This window comes from Puntigrus tetrazona, chromosome 23, assembly GCF_018831695.1.
Source record: "Puntigrus tetrazona isolate hp1 chromosome 23, ASM1883169v1, whole genome shotgun sequence".
In the NCBI taxonomy this organism is placed as follows: domain Eukaryota; kingdom Metazoa; phylum Chordata; class Actinopteri; order Cypriniformes; family Cyprinidae; genus Puntigrus; species Puntigrus tetrazona.
In genome coordinates, this window is record NC_056721.1 from 2,745,468 (window position 1) to 2,770,625 (window position 25,158).

At 38.5% G+C, this 25,158-nt stretch overlaps 2 protein-coding genes across 5 annotated transcripts in view; both read right to left on the reverse strand.

Annotated features, from left to right (window-relative positions):
* The window catches only part of LOC122329166 (serine-rich adhesin for platelets), a 28,301-nt gene extending 14,646 nt beyond the window's left edge, over positions 1–13,655 (reverse strand). The window contains exons 1-18 of the mRNA XM_043225366.1: positions 13,605–13,655; positions 13,461–13,482; positions 10,192–10,452; positions 8,952–9,086; positions 8,401–8,667; positions 7,174–7,434; positions 6,834–7,094; positions 6,607–6,625; positions 5,764–5,963; positions 5,417–5,677; positions 4,800–5,060; positions 4,436–4,693; positions 4,071–4,331; positions 2,322–2,588; positions 1,964–2,224; positions 874–1,128; positions 458–718; positions 29–289 (exon numbers count right to left, since the gene is read on the reverse strand). Of these exons, the coding sequence (XP_043081301.1) occupies positions 29–289; positions 458–718; positions 874–1,128; positions 1,964–2,224; positions 2,322–2,588; positions 4,071–4,331; positions 4,436–4,693; positions 4,800–5,060; positions 5,417–5,677; positions 5,764–5,963; positions 6,607–6,625; positions 6,834–7,094; positions 7,174–7,434; positions 8,401–8,667; positions 8,952–9,086; positions 10,192–10,452; positions 13,461–13,482; positions 13,605–13,655 (3,823 nt within the window). The remainder of the gene's footprint in view (positions 1–28; positions 290–457; positions 719–873; positions 1,129–1,963; positions 2,225–2,321; positions 2,589–4,070; positions 4,332–4,435; positions 4,694–4,799; positions 5,061–5,416; positions 5,678–5,763; positions 5,964–6,606; positions 6,626–6,833; positions 7,095–7,173; positions 7,435–8,400; positions 8,668–8,951; positions 9,087–10,191; positions 10,453–13,460; positions 13,483–13,604) is intronic.
* A 10,359-nt stretch (positions 13,656–24,014) lies between these two features.
* Positions 24,015–25,158, reverse strand: part of LOC122328838 (NACHT, LRR and PYD domains-containing protein 12-like) — a 69,566-nt gene continuing 68,422 nt past the window's right edge. For all 4 annotated transcript variants that reach the window (XM_043224852.1, XM_043224851.1, XM_043224849.1 and 1 more), the window contains one exon: positions 24,015–25,100. In XM_043224852.1, coding sequence (XP_043080787.1) covers positions 25,094–25,100 — 7 coding nt within the window. In that variant the 3' untranslated portion in view covers positions 24,015–25,093. The remainder of the gene's footprint in view (positions 25,101–25,158) is intronic.

A 25,158-nucleotide genomic window follows, 5' to 3' on the forward strand; every position in this document is an offset into this window, starting at 1 on the left:
CTTTGTGTTCTGTTTTTTGTTTTCTGACCTGATCTTAGACTGACAGATGTGCTGGGCGGACTCTGGCAGCCACGCTCCACCGTGGCCACGGTAACGGTGTAGTTCTCACCACAGTGCAGATCACTAAAGGTGCAGTTGGTGCTGGTGGAGGTACATGTGCGGGTCTGGCCATCTTTACCCGTTGCCATGGCAATGTAACTTTCAGCATTCTTAGCAGCAGTCCAATGGACAAGCCCCACATTACCATTACATTGTAGAGAAACCTGGACATCAGTTGCAGGACAGGAACCTAGGGAAGAAAATGGTTTTTAAATTATGGTTAAGTAACTAAGAAGACCCCTAGAACGTCTTTCATAACTTTTCTCAGATAAGGGGGTTGTTTGTCATTGCTTGTAAAACACAAAAAAATGGGCAGCAATTTATTTGTACCACATTTGTGGAAGCTGTCAATACACACCTGCATTGAAAGTGTAAGGAGCGGTCGGGAACCCAGTGCACGTCTGAGAGAAGGGTGTGATTACAATGTCATAGGTCTGACCACAGTGCATGTTGGGTAGTTGACAGCTGGTGCCAGCGACAGTACTGTACTTGATATCCCCGTCCTGGCCCACAGCAGTGACGTTATAGCCCACGGCACTGAGACTTGCCTCCCAGGACACGACAGCCGTGTTGTTCAAACACTGTAGTCTTACCGTCACGTTCTTTGGGGCACAAGGTGCTGGAGGACAGGAAGTATCATTATTGCCTTCTCAGAGTACTTCCTCGAAAAATGCTAATTTCGATTGTAGTAATGGAATTTACAAATGAAATGTACATCAAAAAAGAGGCCTGTTTAAATGTTAAAATACGTAAAGCCTGTTAATGGGTGATCACCTGTCTGCAGCTGTGTGTGAGCTGATTGGCTGCTGTTGCAGCGTCCGGAGATCGAGTCCACGGAGACATTATAAAGACTTCCGCATCTCAGTGAATTGATAGAGCAGTGGGTTTGGACTGTGCTGCAGGAGCCTGAGTGACCGTTGGTCTGTGCAAGCACGTAGAAGCTCTCTCGGCCCAGGCTGTCAGTCCAGCTCAGATCCGTGCTGGTGCCACAGCTGTAGTTAGCGCTCACTTGAGCAGGGGTGCAGGGAGCTGGCAAACAGTGACAGAACAGCATTTTTTTTTTCAGTCTATCAGTAATGCAGTACACGGTTGACTTTTTAATTTAACTGACAATTAATTATGCATTAAAGGTACACTGTAACCTTACGGTTAACAAACAAAACTGCATGTATTTTGTGGGGGGAAAATGTGACCAAAGCTACTTCACTGTGTTGATTTTTTTGAGTCACAGTTATTGGTGTTATTAGGTGTTGATCTGACAGATGGATTCATGATGTACTTGCTCATATTTATTTTGAACAAAAGAAAGTGTACATAGTGTACCTTCAATGAAAATATAGCTAGTATACAGCATATATAAATTTTGCACCTAACATGGTGCGTAATTACAAGTAACTTGATGTGTATATAGATCTGTACACATCAGAAAAAATATAAACATAATTTGTTCTATATATTTTTTTAAACATAAAGGTTGTTTTCAGTTTTTCAAAATATTCAAAATAATATAAGTGCAGTTTATGGGACCATATAAAAAAAATCTAAATATAGTTTATTTTTAGTTTTTTAAAATCTAGATTAAGTCTAAAGTACCCTTTCTAACATTATTAAGAAACAGAAATGTATTAAAATTCACCACATTTATTAAGCCTCTTTTAAAACTTTCTGCTACTCATGCAGAATTTAAAGGTGCTTGAAAGGTAATTGATTTTAGCTGTTGTGGTGACCATAATTAACCTTGTTTGTTTAAAAATAACCAGTTAAACTTAAATAATAAAATAAAAACATACGTACAGTGCTTTGAAATGCAGATTATTTCATACATTAATGCTGATGCTGAATTATGAGTTTGTTGTAAACCTACCTGTGGTAATATTGAATGGAGCACTAGGAACACTCTCACACTGAGGGCCCTGGGCCACACCATACACTGTATATGTCCGACCACACAGCAAGGCATCCAGGGAACAGCTGTTTGCAGAAGAGTTGCAGGTGGCAGTTTGTCCCAGGACAGAGGCGGCGCTGACTCTGACACTCAGGGCATCTGGGTCCTTCAGCCAGGACACCAGGGCTGCGTTAGTGCTGCAGTTCAGTGAAGGAGGCCTCATTATCGGAGAACATGGTGCTGAATCATTACACAGGAAGAGAAAATAAGGGAAATCAAGTTAGATGAGGCTGAACTGAATCAATCCAATCTGAGGTGAAACATACGCTCTTCATACCCGACTCCAGTGTAGTGCTGGCCCGTGCTGAACTGTTGCATGTTCCATCATCAGCAAGCACTGTGACATTAAAAACCTCTCCACAGTGGATTTGCGTGAGATCGCAGGAAGTGGCCGAGGTCCGACAGGAAGAGGAAGGGATGCTCTGATCCTGTGTTTGTGCCAGGACGGTGTATGTGCTGGCCCCAGCGGCGGCGTGCCACGAGACGTTTGCAGTACGGGAGTCACACTTGAGCACTGCAGTCACGCTCGCAGGGTCACAGGGACCTGGGGAAGGGCAAAGGTTAGTGCAAACCCCAGTGACAGGCCTACAGGGACATTATGCACTCTCTAAGCACTGCTCGGTCAAATTCTAAGGCACCGTCACAGAAAATGATGAGTTGAGAGGAAAAATGGAGAGTTCAGATGCAAAAGTGCTTTTTCCTACAATATGCTTTTTTCTCAGGATCCTCTGTGTGCATCCAGTAATTTCACTTAATAGGTTCTTTTCTTTAACATTACAGTAAAATAACTGAACATAAAGCAGCTCGACTTGAATTTGTTCAGATTTTGAGGTGGCTAATTCGTATGACCTCACTAGTACAGTTAAATTAATATTTTTACTAAGGAATTCATTTTAATAATATTTAGTAACAATTAATTTAGCTGTTTGATGCATTTTTGTTTTTATTGTTTGTTTGTTTTCTATGTGAGGAAAATTGGCCAATCAATGGGATTTGTGTTGTTCTCTATTATTATTTCATATATGTGAGCCTGGACTACAAAACCAGCCATAAATGTCCATTTAAGCTGAATTAACATCAATCTCCATCGATGTATCGTTTGTTAGGATAGAAAGCTACAACATTTTATTCTTACAAATATACCTCAGCGACTTATGATCCAGCGTCACATATGTGTACATTCTTCTATTACATTATGCTGATATTCACACTGGCATTTAATTCCACAAATTAATAGGTAAATTAATTTATCAGAGAGAGAAATTTAACAAACACGCAAAACACTCCAGTCTTTTGTTTGAACACATAACATGAATCAATCTATGATATTGGTGCTGCATCCGACCAAGCTTCTTTCACAGGCTTTTGGCTGCTTTATTTTTTACTAACCACCAGATGGCACTATTTTTGCGGCTGTATCCGAAATCACCCCTATACCCTCTCTCCCTGTTCTCTACATTAGGTCACTATTAGTCAGCTCACTGAAAGGAGTGAATGAAAACGAGTGAGTGAATTCGGACACTGAGCGTTGTATGCTTTCGCATAGTTTGTGCTTGCTGTTTAATTATCGTTTGAAACTGGCAAACTAGCACCGCTACTTAAACGATTTTAAAATCAATTTACAACTTTGTTTTATGCTGTACCCCTCTTCTGGTGACATGCAGAAATTCATTCAGCACACAGCTTACAGTGCAGTATGCGTATTCTAGCAGTTGAATGTACATCGATTGTACGCTCATTATTGCTGTGCATTGTGGGATTGAATGGTTTGGACACCACTAAAAATAGATATGCTTACATCTATCCATATTGCAACATGAATGTGAGCCTTTTTTGTCCAGCGACAGCTGTACTCTGTGTTGTCAAATTAAAAGCCCCACTTCCAGCACCTCAGCCAAATTTAAAAAAAATATTCAGCCAATGTGATATTTGAAATATATTTTCCAATATATTGGCCTTGGCAGTTTATCGGTTGACCGCTTAGCGATGCGCTCATGTTAAGCTGAATTGGATTGTGTTTTCCTACCTGTTGCGACAGAGACATTGGGACTGACTGAGCTGTTGCATTGGCTGTCCAGAGAGATGACATTTAGCGTGTAGGTTTGTGCACAGGTCAAGCCCCTGAAGGAGCAGGAGAGGCCAGATGTCGCACAGGATTCTTTGTAATGATCCGGGCCGGTCAGAACACCAATGTAGGACAAAGCTCCAGCTGCCTGGCCCCATGATGCCCTCACTGTGTTATTCACACACTCCACACTGGCATGGACTGATGTGGGGATACACGGCACTGCCAGAAGAAAAAGAAAGAACATATTTTTTGTTTGGATTTTTAGGTGAAATCTTTCAATTCAAAATTATGTTGTCATCAGATCTGTGTTCCAGAAATCTCACCTGTTTGGAGAGGAGGGGTCACAGTCTCTGGTCCTTGACAAGCGTTGTTTGCTGTGACGACAGCGGTGTAGTTCTTACCGCACTGCAGACCAGTGACAATACAACTGGAGCTTGTTGTAGTACAGCTGAGCACAGCGCCACCTGTAGTCCTGGCGAGGGCGGTGTAGTTTAGGGCTGTGGGGCCGAGAGCCCATCTTACAATGAGGCTGTTAGAGGCACAGTCCAGGAACCTGGAGACACTCTGAGGGGCACACGGTGCTGGAAAACAACACGCAAGGAGAGAAAGTAATGCATGTAATGTTCTGTGATCATAGGATTGGTGGGAAGTAATGAAGAAACTTTATTATTACTTTCAGTGTAATACCTGTCTCATGTCTGTTCTCAACGCTATCTGGACTTTCACAGTTTCCATCAGAAGCAGTTACGACAAACACATACTCTTGTCCACAATGCAGGCCATTTAACTGGCACCCTGGATTTTTGGTATCGCATGTCACATTGTGGCCATCTCTGCCTGAAGCCCTGCCTCTGTAGGACACAGAGTTAGGACTGGCAGTCCAGGACAGAGTGGCAGAGTTGGTAGTACAGTTCATAGTGCTCTGGACGTTAGTTGGTGGGCAGGGAACTATTGAGCAAGAGAAAGGAGAAGACATTTGAATATTTTCAGTTTTGAATGTATATAATATTATTATTATTATTATTATTATTATTATTATTATTATTATTAAAATCTGTACTTTCTTGATGTTCTATACTAAGGCAAGGGGGACTACAGATGAATCTTATTTCATTTTAGGGGGAGGAGTTACGGTCAATCTGATGTTGGCTGGCATGCAGTGGTCTATCTGAAATATGTTTTAGCTCTGTTCGCCACTTAAAGTTGTTTTCGTTTAACAAAAGCAAGTAGTTTATCAATTAGCAACACTACTTTAAAAGAGCGATTTGTTTGCAAATCAGACATGACTACCTTAAAAGCCTCACCTGTGCGCAGTGTAACATTCTGGCTCTTCCAGCTGGAGCAGTTGCCATCAACGGCCACCAAGCTAATGGAGTAAAGACTGCTACAGTGCAGGTCAAGGATGCTACATGAGGTCGTGTTGGAGGAGCACTTTGTACGATGTCCGTCATCTCCCACAGCAACAGCGACATAGGACTGAGCACCACGGCTTGCACTCCATGATACTTCCACTGCGCTGCTGCCGCATGTCCGCCTGGCTGTCACGTTAATGGGCACACATGGCACTAGTGGGGCAGAGTCAAAATCATTAGCATAACACTCAAACAGTAGCACTGAAGTCAAATTAAAATTTAAAACTAATGCGCCTCACCCTCTCTCACCACTACAGGTGAACTCAGCATGCTCAGACAGGAACGGTTGTACGACCTGACCTGTACAGAGTACGAATCGCCACACTGCAGATTGGTCACATTACAGAAAGGCGAGGTAGAGTTGCAGTAAACCAGCTCTCCAGTGGCCTTGGAGACCACAGTGGCGATATACCCCTCAGCATCTTCTGTTCTGTTCCAGCTGAGTGAGAGAACACCTGAGGGACACTGCACCTCAGCCTTAACATTTGTTGGACCACATGGCACTGTGGAGAAATCATTTTATCTATGTTACAGTCTAGTGGTATAGGAGGAGCTTTAAAGTTCTTCAGAGAAGTCTTCTTGTTTCGCAGATATTAATAGCAAGGGAATATACAACAAATCTAGATTTTGAGGGTGCTTGCACAGAACCTGATTTTGCAGAGATCAATGTGTTCCTAGGTCAACATCTTTGTGACCCTGAAACAACATTGTGATTAGCCAATAAGATTTGAAGAACCAGTTTAGAATTTTTGTGAGGTTTTACACAATTAGTGTTTGGTGATTTGTACATCAGTGTCATTCGTCTATCATTAAATCTGAAAATTAAGGTTAGTTTCAGGTGTAGAGATATGGTCAAGACTAATTTTTAGAATAAAATGTTGTTCCAGGGTGAACAAAATATGTTGACTTAGGAAAGCGTTGAACTCTGCAAAATCAAGAAGTGTGGGTGATTGCCAATGGAAAACACAATCTTGTGGGTAATGGGTGAGCCACTGTCCTGGAGAGTTTAGCTCCAAAACTGATCACACTTGCCTGCCTGTAACTTTAGCATCATTAACTTATGTCCTCATATCATTACAAACCTGTAAGTCTTTCCTCCATCTTTAAAACACAAATTAAGAAATTTTTTATGAAATCTGAGAGAATTTTGTTCCTTCATTGACTGTTTATGCAACCACCACATTGACTCTTCAAAAAGTTTTTGCATGTTGCAGTTATGTTATAAAGAAAAATTCTGAAGTGCATGCTTTGAATAAACATAATGTTATCATCCATTGGTGTGAAGCTAAGTGGACTAAGCTGTCCTTACCAGACTTCATTTGTATGGCATGGGAAGGCATACTGGGACAGATTCCATCGTGGTAAATTACACTAATGTCATAAACTTGGCCACACTTCAGGTTGGGGATCCGGCAGCTGTTGGCAGTGGTGCTACAACTGAGAAGACCACCAAGCTGATCCTCCATGGTAGCAGTGAAGGATATCATACTCCGAGTTCCCAGCCAGCTCACCAGTGCCTGGTTCTCTTGACAGTCCAGAAGAGCTTCTACACTCCCAGGAGGGCAGGGAGCTGAGAGAGGGGGTAGGAAGATGATTATGAGGTGTCGGACATCTAACGGCACTCTTGTATTTCTTCATATGTGTTGTACCTGTTTCTACATTGATGGTGTCACTGACGGAGCTGTTGCAGTTGATGTTGGATGCGATTAAAGAGGCTTTGTATAAGGATCCACAGCGTAGCCCACTAAACTTGCACTTTGTATCTGATGAGGTACAAGTGCGAACAGTCCCAAACTGATCCACAGCTGTGGCAAAGTAGAAAAAAGCACCTAACGAAGACTCCCATGTCAGAGTGATGGAATCTGAACCACAGTCCATCAATGCAGACACATTTTGAGGTACGCAGGGGGCTGGGAAGAAAAAGCACACACATTAGAACATGTAAAGACAGAACACTGTTCTCTGCTTTACAATCATATGTGCGGAAAGAAAACTAAAATAATAACTTTACTTAGCACCATAGCGCTATTACATTACGTTGAAGACTGATGGCAGATGGAGTATTCTGATTATGTTTTTTGTACTTCTGTCAGGACCACTATACAATATGATTGACAATTAGAATACAGTTTGGATTGGCAGTATGGTTTTGTTCTGGGCACATTCTCCCTGTGCATTCATGTAGCTTAGCATGGATAAGAGCAGGGAGAGCAGGAGTACCCCTTCAATGGCCAGATGTATTAATCTTGCACCAATGCAAACCCTCTTTTGACGTTAAATACTACTGACAGGGTTTACTAAAGACATAGTGAAAAATTTGTGATGAAAGGGCATGGTTATTTTTGTAACTGATGCTATTGCTTGTGCATTTGCAGGAGTTTCCCTTTTAGGTGCAACATTTATTGGAGTAAAGTATTTAAGTGAACCGTAAAAGGTGTTTTACTAAGGTTTGCAGCCGTCCATTCAATGGTATTTGCACCATTATTTAACACCCCAAAAATGTCTGAAACTACGTTACCCACACCTAATTAGTACAGTATTTGCTGGTTTGCAACACTACGTGAGTATGTGCTGCTTTTAGTGATATGTTCATTATAGATCTGATCTTTGACTGAATTATTTTTGAATTAATATTGTCAATAGATCACCCACAGAACTTTCCAGTCCTGCTGTTGCTTTTGTGGGATTTACATAATTGCACTTTGGATTGTGCAAAACTGGAGCTCAGCAGGATTTAGCAACCTTCTTGGTGTGAGACAGAAGTTTGACTCACTAGCCACTAAAACGGATCACCTGGGCTAACACCAGATTTGGCCCTGGCAGCCTAATCATGTGTAGGCTTCCATATTTTTCCACCAGGAGGCTTTGCTACTCACCAGTCTGACCTACTTCTCCCAGAGACAGAACACTGGAGCACTCCTCATCCGCAGCAGTGATTAACATGGTAAGGCTTTCTCCACAGTTTATGCCGGAGATTGTGCAGCTCTGTGTCAGTGAGCTGCACATATAGTGGCTCTGATTTCCACGGTTTCCAAAGGCCTCCACAGTGTACTGTAGCGTTCTATCTGCAGCGTCCCATCTGCTGGTCAGAAGACCAGTCTGACAGTCCGTTGATGAGCGCATGTTATTCACTTGGCAGGGTGCTGAAGGGTGAGATTAGAGCATAGCCACAATAAGGTATTAGTGTTGTGTTATACTGAGAGTTTGCTCAAGCTTAAAATCAAGATTTAGGTTTACTCAAGCCTACAGTCAAAATAAACACGCTTTGACAGCAAATGTTTATTGTTACCCGTTCGTATTTGCATCGATGAACTGGTTGCAGTGCTACACTGCTCTCTGACTGACGATGAAGAACCGGAGACAGTGAAGTTGTAAAGGCGTCCACAAGAGGTGTCGGTAAAGAAACAGGATGTGTCTGTGGTCATACATTCCATCACCTTGCCAATGGAGTCCACACCCCTCGCATAGTAGTAAGCGGAGTAATTGTTTGGAGCCCAGGAAAAGACAATGACATTGCTGCTGCATTCCCGGTATAGCATGAGATTGGATGGGGCACAGGGAACTGTAAGTGCGTGTGGAAAGAGAAGGATTAAAGTTTAGCGAGATGAAAGAACAAAAAAAATGGGCATTACAAAGCACTCCCTGGTGTCTTCAGTCTTTTAATCTCATTATTTGAATTTCTGTAATGGGTTTCAGTGTATTGTTACTACAGTTCATGCTGCTCTGGAAAGATTGATGCACGTAACAAAGACCACATGATTCAAAAAAGAGATGTTCTCCTGAGATTGTATTTTCCCTGGCAGAGAACAGGGTGTGTATCAGCTCCCAGTCTGAGAATACACAACACCTGCGATAGCTCTTGTCTGATTTGGGGGGGGGGATCTTTCATTTAGAGGCTTAACTGAAAGTCTACGGGGAAACAAAGAACAGACCCTGTTGAATTTTCTCACATTTAAGGCCAATTTTTTTTATGTGAAACCTATAGGCAGATATTCTGGACACATATTCTGAACAATTTCAAGGTAAATGCTTCTAGCTTCAAACTTCCTGAATATGTCAGAACACAAGTATGCTTTGCACTTTCAGTGTTGTCACGAGTCTCACTATATTTGCTCAACCACAGCAAGAGCAACAGTCATTACATTCTTAGGACTTGTTTCCCATCCATTTAATGACCAACCATAACACAATTAATTGAGAATTAATACCATTAGCACCACTCTATCAGTGCCCTCTCACATGACGTGCCACCTTTCATGACTTTACAATCAAGATAAATGGCAATAACTTGGAAGCATCATATCTTTCATGTAACAAATACACCTCTATTGAATAAAGAACAATTTCTTGCTTCCCACCCAAACTGTGACCTGGCTCTTTGTATATGAACACAAATCTACCTAAATTGGGTCAGCATAACAGAAAGAACACTTGCTGTTGTGAGGCTATTCAAAACAACCCAGCGGAGACAATGCTACCTCAAGGGAAAGCGTGACTTCTCTGTTGTGGATCGGGTGTCTTTAAACATCATGCATGAATAGAGGGCATTGACAATCAGAAGTGCAGGGTATAGATATCCAGGATGCACACCACAATACCGATTTTAGTTCAGATTAGTTTGCCCTGTATACCACAAGCATTGTGATTTAGATGTCCCAACATCTCACCTGTTTGGAAGGATGTGGTGGCGTTGCTGGTGCTCTCACAGTTGTCTGACAGGGCCGTGACGTGTACCATGTAATTCTCCCCACATGCTAGATTTTTGATTTCACATTCTGTAGTGCTCGTGGTGCAGGACAGAACTGTACCACTGTGACTTACAGCAGTGGAACGGTAGGTGGTGGCTCCAACCACAGCTGTCCAGGAGACCACAGAAGATGCACTAGCACAGGTGTAGCTCACTGAGACTGATGTCACTGGACCCAGAGCTGGCAGACAGAGAGAATGTCCAAATTCTTTAACAAAACTAAATTTGAAGTTAATTTAAATGATTAACTAAAACATCCACATGGGTACTATTATACCAGACTTTCATAATTCAAAGCAAAGAATCCTTATAGTTCCCCAACATGACTAGCATTTCTGCTACCATTTCCAGCTGAACTTGATTTTTCCCTGGTAAGACAAGTTTATCTTTGTAGGTCCTGGAACAAATTATAAGATTTAAAGTTTATGGCAGCAATCTTATTCACCAGCAAGATTGTAGGTAAGATTTAGTAAGGGTTTCTATAGTTCTATAGTCGAATGCAAAGATTTTTATGTTAATCTTCGGGTAACATTACTATCTCAAGAAGTAGTTCTCAATAAAATCAAAATTTCTTCCTGTTTTCTGTACTTCTAGAGAGTCCACCTTTTCCGTAATAGAAGTGGTTTTCTTGTTCTTTATTTCACATAAATAGTTCCTTAGTTTAAATAAAGGACCCTGTTGTGTCTTGTTTGATAATGTGTTAAAATTCCAAAAGACAGCAGTATGAACAGTATGTTGAGTTATTGTTTTGAAATTAAGTATTAAAACTTATCCCTCTCATGCCTTTTATAATTTTTGCCTCTTTAACATGATTCTTTTAGTTTTGACTCCGAATAAAATAAGACGACAAGAATAATATTTGATTAGAAGCCAGTGTAATTTTGTCCTATCCAAGGTTAAAAAAGGAAGGTACACCCAAATAAAAAAAAAGGGGTTGATTTAAAAAAATTAAGCCTTGAATAACATTCAAAGTAACCGGTCAGATTTTAAAGTTAGTTTTACAATGGTGTAAAATTCTCATTTCCCACCTGCTATTGAGTTACATTTTAAGTGATCCTATGACAAGCGGTCATCCAAGATGCATTTTAGTACCTCATTTTAACTGTCTCTTGTGACTGCTTCTGTTCTGACTTATTTTAGACTTATTTGTTTTTCGTGTTTTGGCCATAATCATTGTTTTGGAACAGCAAGGTCTGAAGCACTTGAATCAAAACTATTACAGATAAAGTCAGCAGAATAGTTGTCCCTTTCTCGTGATTCACTGTCTACAATTTCAAAGCTATCTTTGTGTTTTCAACAGCATCTGGAATTGGTCAAAAGTTAGTGAGCTGTGTATGTAGACTCTGTTTACATCCCTTTCTAATTGGACCAAAGTTCTTGTCAACTTATTTCTCTCTGATTTCAGTGGTAGGTTAAGGTTTATTTCATTTAAGGTCTGATTTTGATAGGAATGTTGTTCCTGGACCAAGAAAAGGATAGATCCTATTATCACCATTTCACCATTTCCATTGTCAGGTGCATCTACGGTATCATCATATACGAGTTGACTATAAAGGTCTGTTATAAACAAACAAATGAAAACTGGTTTGCTTACTGTTTGTGGTATAGTTGACCTGCCTGGGTTCTCCAGGTTCCAAGAGGGCATTAAGTGAAGACACTGAGATTTGGTATGAAGCGCAGGGTGAAATATTCTGCATATTCAAAGTAGTGCTAAACACATTGTTTGAATATATCGTAGTGTTTAGCGAATTCCAATTCTTCACTGTAACTTGGTAGACTAGAACCTTGTCCACAGGTTGCCAACTGATGTGGGCAGACTGGGGCCCCAATTGTAGTACTGTAATCACCACTGGAGGCTGTATCACTGAGAGTCAAGACAGTGGCAAATGGTTGTTAACATTTATCAGTGTAAAAGTAAGATAAATAATATATACTGTATCTTTCAGTGTGATTTTATTTTTTTTTATTTTTTTTTAATTTTAGACCAAAACAACGTGGTAACCTTTACTTACATGTAGTGACGGTCCGTATTCTGCTTCTTGCTCCCAGACCTCCACCATTAGAGGTGACCACATAACAGTCATATGTAGTTGCTGGTCGAAGATTTCTAATCGTTGCACTATTGTTGGTTAAAGACAAGTTGTAATGTTCCCCAGTCAATGTTGAATTCATGAGCAAAAAGTATTGTTGCGCTGTTTGTATAAAGTCCCATTCTAGCAAGATGGCTGTACTTGATAGTGCTTTTGAAAGGGTTATCTGAGATGTACCCGGTGCTACAGCACAAACAAAAGAGAGATAGTTATCATATTATCTGCAGATAATTTCTTGATGTTGTTGAGAGCAATTTTAAATTTGATCCGTTATCTGTTCATTGTTTATATTATTTTTTCTATCAACAAGATAGTTTTGTTGATTTTTCAGTCATTGATTGGAGGCTTGCATACACTAAATTTAAAAAAAGAAAGAGAACCACAGCAAATTACCTGTTAAAGCAAATTTTGTATCCGTACACAAAGAATTGTAATTCTGAAACCCTTTAAGTACGACTTTGTACCAGGTCCCCGTCTTCAAACCAAAAACCTCTTTCATTGACGTGCTCCCTGGGACCGACACTACAACTGGACTGGTGTTTGAGTCGTTCACAACCCGAAGATCCAAAAAATAATTTGTTATTCCCTGGAGTCTGTTCCATTGAACCAGCAGTGATGAAGCCGTAGGAGAGTTTATAGAAACGATGATGCATTCTGAAATAAGAAATTATTATTCATTCATTCTTCAGTCATAGTAAACCTACATGATTGATGTGTAACCACATTTATAGGATTTTTAATATATATATTATTATTATTATTATTATTATTATTATTTACATACAATGAAAATGATAACAGTATAACCACCACTATTTATAATTCACTAATTCCTAATAATATCTATGAGTATAATAATCTTTGTGCAAAAGATTGGCTGTTCTTTGGATTATATTGTTGAAAACATGAAAGTGCTGTTTATTATCTTGAAATTTCATATTGTTATGATTATAACGTCCATCCCACAACCCCCTATTAACTAGAGCGACCATATTTTAATGTCATGCCTACAATCACAAAAAATTGGGTCTGATAAAAATGTGACAGGACCACTGGACTTGTTCTAATTCCACAAATGCAACAAATTTAGGTAGCTTACCCTGTGCCTGAGTGGTCCATATCTGCCAAAAAATAAGAACAATAAATAATAATAATAATTATGCATGGATTTTAGATTATAGACATGTAATCCATAAAAAAATACATATGTGAACATTTTATTTGAACAAACTTGTAAATCTACCTGTGTTAGAGTCGCCAAAATTACAACACCTAGTGTCTCCAGCACTCTCATCTTTACAAATAGTGGTTTACATGGGAGTCAGACACAAAAGGTGTTTTGGATTCTTTTGAGCTTTAGAGCAGGAACACCTGTGGCCAATCAACTGAGCCCGCGGGGACCTGTCCTCTCCTACATAAATCCCTGAGGAACTATGAGATATGAGAGGATAACAGAAAATAGGGTAAAGTGGGAGGGATTGATGGGAAAAAATACAGCGAGAGGGGTTGGAACTGGACAAAAATGTCATCGTCACCTATTAGGGTTATTCAGCTTTCTTGAACAGCCACTTTAGATTATGTGAAATAAAAACTGCCATGGATATGTAAGACGTCTAAATCTTTTTTGAATATGGTTATTCATTTACATGGAGCACAGAAACATTGAAGCAGAAATATGTGTCAGGATAGACAAGGAGCACGAAGAAAGAGTTAAACATCAAAGGAATGTTTCACAGAAAAATTAAGTTACTGAAAATCTACTCATCCAAGATAAGTTGTTTCATCATCAGATTTGGAGAATCATAGCATTGCATCACTTGCTCACCAATACTTCAAACAGCTGATAAAAACATCACAATAATCCTCAAGTAATCCACACCTCTCAGGTTCATCAATTAACTTGTGAAGTTAAGATATTACCCTTTCATTTGGGCTTTAAGGAAAAGCTTGTGTTAAATATTTTTTCTGTATAAAGGTGCATCTCAATAAATTAGAATGTTGTGGAAAAGTTCATTTATTTCAGTAATTCAACTTAATTTTGAAACTTGTGTATTAAAACTACTACTGTGCATTGAATTTATTAAGTGGTCTTTGGTTCTTTTAATTGTGATGATTTTGGCTCACATTTAACAAACCCACCAATTCACAATCTCAAAAAATTTGAATATGGTGACATGACAATCAGCTAATCAACTCAAAACACCTGAAAAGGTTTCCTGAGCCTTCAAAATGGTCTCTCAGTTTAGTTCACTAAGCTACACAATCATGGGGAAGACAGACAATCTGACGGTTTTCCAGAAGACAATCATTGACAAGGAGGGTAAGCCACAAACATTCAATGTCAAAGAATCGGGCTATTCACAGAGTGATGTATCCAAGCATGTTAACAAAGTTGAGGGGAAGGAAAAGGTGTGGAAGAAAAGATGCATAACCAACAGAGAGAACCGCAGCCTTATGAGGATTGTCAAGTAAAATCGATTCAACAATTTGAGTGAACTTCACAAAGAATGGACTAAATTTAGCTACAGTTGTCATATTCCTCTTGTTAAGCCACTCCTGAACCACAGACAACGTCAGAGGTGTCTTACCTGGGCTAAGGAGAAGACCTGGACTGTTTCCCAGTGGTCCAAAGTCCTCTTTTCAGATGAGGGCAAGTTTTGTATTTCATTTGGAAACCAAGGTCCTAGAGTCTGGAGGAGGGGTGGAGAAGCTCATAGCCCAAGTTGCTTGAAGTCCAGTGTTTCCACAGTCTGTGATGATTTGGGGTGCAATGTCATCTGCTGGTGTTGGTCCACTGTGTTTTTCGAAAACCAACGTCACTTCACCCCGTTTATCAAGACATTTTGGAGCACTTCATGCTTTGTTCTGCTGACCAGCTTTTTGAAGATGCTGATTTCATTTTCCAGCAGGATATGGCACCTGCCCTCCTATACACCAAACGTTGGTTAAATGACCATGGTGTTGATGTGCCTGACAACTCGCCAGACCTGAACCCCATTGATAATCAAAAGAAACTGGGCTTTCTGGGCTTTCATACCACTTCAGCAGTGACACAAACTGATCACCTCCATGCCACACCGAATTGAGGCAGTAATTAAAGCAAAAGGAGCCCCTACCAAATATTGAGTACATGTACAATAAATAAATTTGCAGAGACCAACAATTCACTAAAAATGTGTTTTATTATTTATTATTCTTATGAAGTATATATTTTTTTTAAATCATGAATTGGTGGGTTTTTGTTAAATTTAGCCAACATTTCACTGGATTGAAAAGAGTAGTGTGAACATTCTTTAAAATGTGTAATTTTACAGAAGAAAAAAAATCACAGTTTTGTAACAGTTGTTTTCCGTTTTTTTGTGGGCAGACTTATCCCTTAATAGTTTCTTGTTTATTTATTTTATTTTTATTTTTTATTTTTTATCTGTTATCTTATTGACTGTTAAATCTATGTTGTTAAGAATAGCCATGTCTGTAGTTCCTTCAGATGTTGTGTGAAGATGAATATGCTACATAACTTGTGCATTTTGTGACCATGGCTATTCAGCTTAAGCCGGAAACAAGTGTTGTGTAAAATATCCTCATATAAGCCTTTATACTTTTTATTTCCTAAAGCTGCGATGTGTAATGAATATGGCAGGTGAGAGATCCTTTGCTCTATTTCATGCAGGGAACAAAGGCCTGGAACAGAAGGACTTGACCCGTTACAGATGCAGATAACCAACAGGGAGGAGCTGCCAGCTTTGAGACCAAGATGATGGTGAAACCAAAGCAATCTGTGTTAACTTTGGAAACTGGGTCTCGGAGAGAACAAATACTTTCAATGTAGTCACTTTATGGGCCCTCGACAGGCCACAAAAGCGCGATTGCGAGTGTGATACTATTTTACGGAAAACGAAAGTTCAGTAAACAAGACGTGAACGGAAATTTATATTGATTGTTCTAATGCTCAAATGTGATTGGTTGGCAATATACTTGAAGATATATACTAAAAAGATGTAGATGTCCTTTTAATATGTTATGCTTTCAATGTAATAAAAGCAACTGGTTTTCATTTACACACGTTAACCTGCAGGCATCACCAGCATTTGATCCTCCGACCTCGAAATAGTGAATCATTTTACCAAGCAATTGATTCAATTCAGTGCTTCGAAAAAAAGGTTAGTTCTATAGCACTTAAATAACATTTGGAGTTATGCTTGGTCATGTGACACACTAAACCAATGAAATCTTGCAAGCATTAATGATTAGTGAGCTCTGGTGAAGGGAAGCAATTGTCAGAGAATATAACGACAAAATATCATATAAATTTTTATGACTTCAGAAGACGTGCAATTAAGAACACCGGTCAAAAAAACTACTTTCTTGATACTACCAATATTATGGGAACCAAATGTCCCCACAAGGATAGTATTACTAGTAAATTACAACCATGGTTGTGCTCACCATGAGGTAAATAAGCTAGTAAATTATACATAATGAAGGATTTTTTTAAATCTAAAAATGCAGGGGTAGGGTTAGTATAAAGAGTATAAAGAGATCCCGATTCTATTTTATACCCCTTCCCCTTCTCTGCTTTTTTTGCAGTAAACTCTCTTTCTCTCGCACATTCTCACTAAAGAGTTTAGCGAATGTCTATCCTGTTAATCGATTAGATTAGACATGAAAATATGTTGTGGCGCTATCATGCAGTCGGTGGCTTTAATGGTTTAACATAAGCAAAAAAATTTTTTGCATTGAATTGATTTTTCTTTGAATAACATGACCATAATTTGAGCATATGATTGAATATAACATAAAACAATAATGCTTACATTTATGTGTCTTTTTTTTTGCTCGCTCGGGCAGCCATGTTGCCGCTGTAGCCAGATTGTGATAATCAAATTCATAATCATCATTTCTTCAAATCATCTGGCTATCTCCCCTCCAACTAATAAACAATCGAGACGCTCCACCAGGGCTAAAGGGTAGAAATTGGGCCTAAATTACTTTTTTCTTTTTTCGGAAAACATTTTCTGAAGTCCACTGAAGAATTCTGATGGTGGAAGTATCAGTGTTTTTAAAATTTAAAGCAATGCTCTTTGAGGGGGACGAGTAACACAACTATAAATCCATTTCTCGATATTAAAAGTTTGGTTGTCTTATACTTCCATCATTTTACCCACAAAAATGCCCAAATCTGTTCAAAGAGGAACTGAATACCACAGACAAAAGGCTTCATGACAATGAAAGGTGTTTAATGTTGAGAGTATACGGTAGATTGTGAATACCTTCGCTCTGTTGTATGTTGCCTTATTCTTGCTTCTTTCCTGAGGGCTCCAGCATGTCAAAGGGTTCGAATGAACAAGCAACCTAAAGCGTCAACATTGAGCTTTCTGTTCGCGAGATTGAATGTCGATTAGCTACTCAAATGCTCCACATTCTGTTCAGTCTGAGAAACATGATTTGGTTGATTGTTGTGTCAACAAAGAAACTTGAAAAAGTCAGCATGTTTACTGATGATATTGGATACCCGTTGCCACACAGGAGATTCATATAGAATCATGCATTGCTTTTCCCAGAGGATTTGGTACATATTTGTTACTGTATTTGGTGACTGAGTGGTCTAATATTATACGATTGCAGCCTGATTTGTAGGAAGTAAAGCAAATGAACCGAATCCACTGAAGACAGATGAGTCCTAATAGTACAGAACAGAGCGGATGGCCTTCAAAACCGTTCTCTTTCTCATAGACTACCGTAAGATGCTCTCAGTAGCTTTTTATAATATGAGATTATATATTATATATTTTTTACTAATCACATTAATAAGGAAAGCATAGATTCCCAGAGGCTCGTTTCCTGGTTCTCAGACCCAGAAAGGCTCGGTTATATCAGTGATTATAATAATAGCATGACTTTGTATTGAAGGGAGTCGAACACAAAAGGCGGTTTCATTGGTGAATGAAGATGTGGGAACCATTAACAGAACTCCATGGGGAACATTTACCGCATAAAAGATGTGTCACTACTTCTCAGGCCCAAACGCTAAAAAAAAAAAAACCAGATGACACTCTTTATTCCAGCGTGTTTCACAAGCACATTTAAATAATTGATCTTGATATATTAGCCATGTATAGGGTAGGACGACCGCCCCGTAAAATCTATAACATTGTGTTATGTGGAATATTTCAGACATCTTCACTTTCACATGTTGAATATTGTGACATATCTTAAAATATGGTCAATTATATATTTAAATATTCATATGTCTGTGTAGAAAGAATAAATTTAATTCAGCTTTGTCATGAGTTTAAATAAAATTTTATTCTGTACTTTAATAACATTTTAAGATTATTTATTTATATATACAACTGCTCGTTAATGCAAATTTCTAATAAGCCAATCACATGGCAGCAACTCAATGCATTTATGCAGAATGGGGAAGAAAGGTGATTTAAGTGAACGTGGCATGGTTGCTGGTGCCAGACGGGCTGGTCTGAGTATTTCAGAAACTGCTGATCTACTGGGATTTTCACACGCAACCATCTCTAGGGTTTACAGAGAATGGTCAGAAAGAGAGAAAATATCCAGTGAGCGGCAGTTCTGTGGGTGCAAATGCCTTATTGATGCCAGAGGTCAGAGGAGAATGGCCAGACTGGTTCTAATTACTCAAATAACCAATTGTTACAACCAAGGTATGCAGAAGAGCATCTCTGAACACACAACACGTCGAACCTTGAGGCGGATGTGCTATAGCGGCAGAAGACCACACCGGATGCCACTCCTGTCAGATAAAAACAGGAAACTGAGGCTACAATTCGCACAGGATCACCAAAATTGGACAATAGAAGATTGTAAAAACGTTGCCTAGTCTGTTGAGTCTCGATCTGCTGCGACATTCGGATGGTAGGGTCAGAATTTGGCATCAACCACATGAAAGCATGGATTCATCCTGCCTTGTACCAGGTGGTGGTTTAATGGTGTGGGGGATATTTTCTTGGCACACTTTGGGCCCAATTGAGCATCGTGCCAATGCCACAGCCCACCTGAGTATTGTTGCTGACCATGTCCATCCCTTTATGACCACAGTGTACCCATCTTCTGATGGCTGCTTCCAGCAAGATAACACACCATGACATAAAGCATGAATCATCTCAGACTGGTTTCTTGAACATGACAATGAGTTCACTGAACTCAAATGGCCTCCACAGTCACCAGATCTCAATCCAATAGAGCGGCCGACAAATCTGCAGCAACTGCGTGATGCTATCATGTCAATAAGAATTAAGGGTTTTTTTTTAACCTCCAATTTTAATTTAGCTAAAAACACGCTGGAAGATCTTTTTGATATAGTTTTAGTTGTCATCTGCAGATGAAGGAAGATTGTGTTTACCGACAGTGGTTTCTGGAAGTATTCCAGTGCCCATTTAGTAATGATTCATGCCGATGAGTGATGCAGTTATGTCTGAGGGCCCGAAGGCAGATTTCTCCAGTTTCTATTTTTTTGATGATGTTATGCTCTGTAGATAATGAGATTTGCTAAATCTTTGCAATTTGACGTTGAGGAACGTTGTATTTAAAATATGCCACATCTTTTTACGCTTTCACAGATTGGAGAGCCTCTTTACTTCTGAGAGACTCTGTCTGTCTAAGACACCTCTTTTATGGCTAATCATGTTACAGACCTGATGTATAACTTAATTAGTTGATATATCTTCTTACGGCAGAATCTTTTCAACATTTCTTGCTTTTTCAGCCCTTTGTTGCTACCATGACAACTTTTTTGAGACTTTTGCAGCAGACATCAAATTTGAAATGAGCTAATTTAGTGGATATTTGTTGTCATCTATGTTCTATTGTGAATTAAATTCAGCTTATGTGATTTGCAAACTCTTTTAGCTTTCATTTTATTAAAAGCCAAAAAAAACATCCCAACGTTTCTGGAATTCACACAAAATATGCATACAAAATACAATGCTAGTTTTTGTTCTTTAATGCACATGTATCCCTGATTTTCCCTACAGTTATAGCTCACATTGATTGAAGCACTCAGTTTTAGAATCAGTGTGCACACGGACAGATACATGTATCATAACTTCCCTGCTATTCAGACAAGGTTGCATCTTATTCTCCTGTTAATCTTAAGTTATTTTGATGGCCTATTTGACTGTAGCAAGGCTACGATAAACTTATATATAGATTATTGGTGAACCGAAAACTAGAGGGAGAGAAAAGTTGAGATGAAACTCGAACCTGGTTCTCTGCGGTCTACAGTAGCAGATCCTCTGGAGCGATTCACTAGACCCTCAGAGCCACAAGAGGGCGATGCACCTGAAATATTTTGTGTTTTGCAAAGTTTGCTACTGCAGATTTCCCAACCCACCCCCTATATATATATATATATATATATATATATATATATATATATATATATATATATATATATATATTAATTACGGTGTTGACTGGATGCTTCACTGTTGACACAGAACTCTTATTTTAATAATTCCATATATGTCCATATATGACCACAAGAGGGCACTAACGATCTCTCTCTCAGCACCCTTATGTAATATGATATAATAATAGAGCTGGTGTAAATATGTCAATGGCCATAATTTTATCTTGTTTAATGTTAAGAAGCAGTGTTATATATATATTTTGCATTATGAATTCTTCATCCAACATCAAGTCATTACTACTTCCAGGGCCAGTGTTTTGACTAGTTTTCAAAGCGTTTTGGTCACTTCAAGTATATGGACATTGTTGTCCGTCTGCAATAAATGTAGCTAGTAATTTAGCTATCTGCCATAAATTTAGCTTTCTGTCTGTCTGCATGTTTACATTTAAAATTGACTGTATTTATTTTGTTAGCACACATTGCTATTTTTCCGTGCAAGTCAATCCACACACACACAGACATAATTACTTAAATTATGTATAGGCCTACAATTACATAAATAAAAAGCAGCTTTGTTTACCTTTGTAAATAATCTCACATTTTTAGCGGCACCCATTATTTTGAGAGATAAAATTGAAGAGTATATTTTCTTATTTTTAAACCATAGATTATATTAAATAATATATTATTACATTTTAAATGTATTATTCCAAGCATATGAAAAATCAAGTGTAATTATGACTTCTTTCTTTCATTTATACAATTACAGACATCCAGTGAATTAAAGGCATGTATAATACACAGGAACATTTCTCAACAAAAATATACATTAAACCATAGGTCATCTTGCTAGCTATCTTTTCAAAGTCTTTAGAAGTGCATTGAAATAGAAGTTGAAATGCATAAAGAATCTGATTTCAGTTTACATGGCTAAAAAAAAAGAAATAAAAAAAAAAATTACCTGAAGGATTTAATTTTTTTAATTAAATCATATATTTCCAGGACCTCTTTCTTTTTTGGTGTAAACTTGCACACCAGGAATTTTACATGACTAACCAGCTCACTGCACGACATGTAAGCTATGTAAACAAACATAAGCCAATAAAATCATAAGATAAAAAGATAAAAATCATATTTCAACTTCCCTAATGCTGCCATTTCTAGAACCTACTGTACGCTGTTTGACCTCAGCTACACCTACAGTGATCGAGGGCAGATAAGAACAGGTGTCTAAAGGATGAAATCCATAGGCTGGCATTATGGAAAGAACAGGTAGTTGCTAACAGAAAGTGAGATTTGAGTTTCTGAAAATCATTTCAGCACAGCAGTTCATAATTAATTCTTTATTTTAATTCTTATTCTTACTAACAGCTATATTGCAATTCATGAAAGGTAATAAATTGGGGAAAAAATAATATGGGCACTTCAAATATCAACAAAATTCACATCTAAAATTAGAGGAACTTAAAAAGAAAGTATCCACTTATGAACCTGTGACTGGACTACGGACTATCTCTTATGTTTTCTTAATAATGTTATTCTGCAAAGAGAAGAAAAACTACATGAAACAGTCACAGCTGAAGAAATGTATGGCTACAGAGCATTATTATTATAATTATTATTATTATTATCAGGCAAGTTATATTAAACAGATTAGTTATAATAATTAGTTATATTTTCAGCTGTATACAGTTTAAATAGGAGTGCCTAATCAACAATAATATAAATAGCCCATAGTGCACTAAAATAACAGTTATATGAATATTGAGGACTCCTACCCAGCGATAAGTGCACCGTGCACTAAAAATAACAGTAATCGAGTACCCCTACTCTGAGAGCAGCATTGAACAACATATATGCATATTTCCTAAAAGAGACATGTTTCAGAAGTGGAGACACATTTTCAAGCTGTTTTCTTAATTGGTGAAACCAATTTTGCATAACGAGACAACACATTAACCAAGAAATCATCTTTTACTCAACAGTGGCATGTTTAACAAAATCACTCTTTTAGACGGCATTGGAAGTGGAAGCACCATGCAATCAGCGTCGCCCTGGAAGCGGACGAGCAGCACCTGTCACACTGCACCAGATGGAAAAGAGACAGCACCCTAGGCGGCTCCCTCAAGGACTGGCAGGCTGTGTGACGGCAGCGAGCAGGCCATCGAACCCCGGCCAGTCTCGGCCGATGAGGACAGGACTTCCACAGGCCAGGTACCTGGGGCTGCTATGATGGTAGCTTTACAGGCTGGAACTTGTTGTGTATAGGTAATAGGAAGTTACTTCTTGCTGTCCACCCAGGGGTCCGAGCACACGAGACAAGCTTTTCTGGCTTTGGTGTTTGTTTTCTTGGTGTTTGTTTTCTTTGCGTGTTTATTGGTTTAATTATCAGTTGTTTTGGTCTGCGTGCTACCTGTTTTACATGACAGCTCTGCCCTGGCATTGTTTGACTTCACGTCATGGAGTGAAACTGGCATCTGCAGTTAGTATAGAAAAGTGCTGCCTGGCAGTGGGCAAGGTTGTTGGGCATGATGGCATACTGTCTGCCTCTAGGATGAATAACACTACTGTTATTTTTCTTAATACTTTCGAGAAAGTTGTTAACATGCTCTTTATATGATATGATATGATTATGATATATGATATGATATAAAAATGCTACAAAAAATAAGAGAGGAAAAACAGTTTGCTGAGTACAGTTTGTTGGTTCTTTAAATAATTGTAACATTTTTACCCTGTTCAAACCATAGCAAAGAAAAAACTAAAATTGAGAAAAATGACAAAAATACAGTACTGTTTACTTGATATGAGGGAATCAATCAATACTTTGCAGAGGACCACATTTTCAAAAGTACAGTATTTGGGTGAAATATTATTTTATTTATAATATTTACATGATATGTCACAGGTTCCAAAGCAATTCATGGACTTTGACGACCAGTTGTGCGATACATTTTCTTGAAAGTCAGTATTGAAAAGTTTCTTACTGATAAAGATATCAGAAGAAAACCAACTATGGTATAAAAATAATAGTAACTATTGTTAAATATTTAAACAGTTAATTGATAGCCATATGTTTATTTTAGTGCTAGTGCTGTGACGTGTGTAACTGTCATGTGTTGATTTATAAAAGGATTTATTATTAACTGTGTCATATTCTGATGTAACTACATTTATCAAAATTATGATCTCAACATTTATGTACCAAAAAACAAACTTATATTTTATACAGTATATAACTGTATAATAATTGTAGCTGTATAATAAAAATTCAAACAGAAGATGTGTATTTTAATGGTTCAACTAATCTGGCGGCATCGCGCCTTAAAACAAACATGAAAAATTTGAAAACATGAGTAATCAGAGTTCAAATCAGAAACTCAAAACTTCTTTCCTTATCTGATAATCACAAACAGGAGAGGTGTCTCAGGCCGGCAGGCACACAGGGGAAGGCAGGCAGACGGATCGGGAACCAGAACATCAGGCAGTGGTAATTATACGAAAGCGCAATAATAAATATTTTAATAATCTGTACATTTAATTTTATTATTTCCACGTTGTTACACTTTTTTTTTTTTTTTCATAAAATCATTGAACTCTGTTGATAGTGACAGAACTAGCAACCATAGTTGCTTTTGGGAAACACTGAAGTGCAAATGAACACCTGACCACACTTGTAACTGTTTGCCAATTACACAAACATTTAGAAGCCAATTCAGAGTTACATTTATGTCAAGGCAAAACATCATTTTCTTAAAGATAAACCTAGAGTAAAAATGCATAGAAAGTATGTAGTGTGGTTTATGGGGACATACCCACACTTCGGGCCGATCTGGCTACAGAATCGCACGCTGTCATGTTTTGTCACTCTCCTTATATACTCAGACTAGACCATGAGGTTTTCAGATCGGCTCTAAAACTATAAAAATACCTTTTGATTTTTAGGTTCCCATGCTCCGGGGTCCTAGGGTCACATTTTCAGAGACCTTAAAGGAGGACACACCCCCTTCTCACTTTAAAATGAGACCAAACATGAAAAATAGACAACAGCTTCACATGACACATGGTATATAATGCCTTATTCTTAATGAACTTTGAGCCTTTTGGGCAGAAGGAGGGGAGGCTGGAATGGCAGGGGGTGAAAAGGGGTGTTGTAAACAACAGGGAAAGAGGGTGTTGTTTGCTCTCTTTTTGAAATCCTTCATTCCTTTGGAGATGCTTTCTCAGATTATTTTTTTTTTTGCATGGCAGGTTTTTGGTTTCAAGAAATGAATTTGCTCCTTACACAGTGGAGACAAAGAAACAGACTACTCTGTAGGGCAGTGTTAAACGGGTAAAATATGTGTAGACTAGAGTCTGTAACAGAAAAAAAAAAAAAATTACTAAAACCAGATTTACTACAACCAGAACAAAA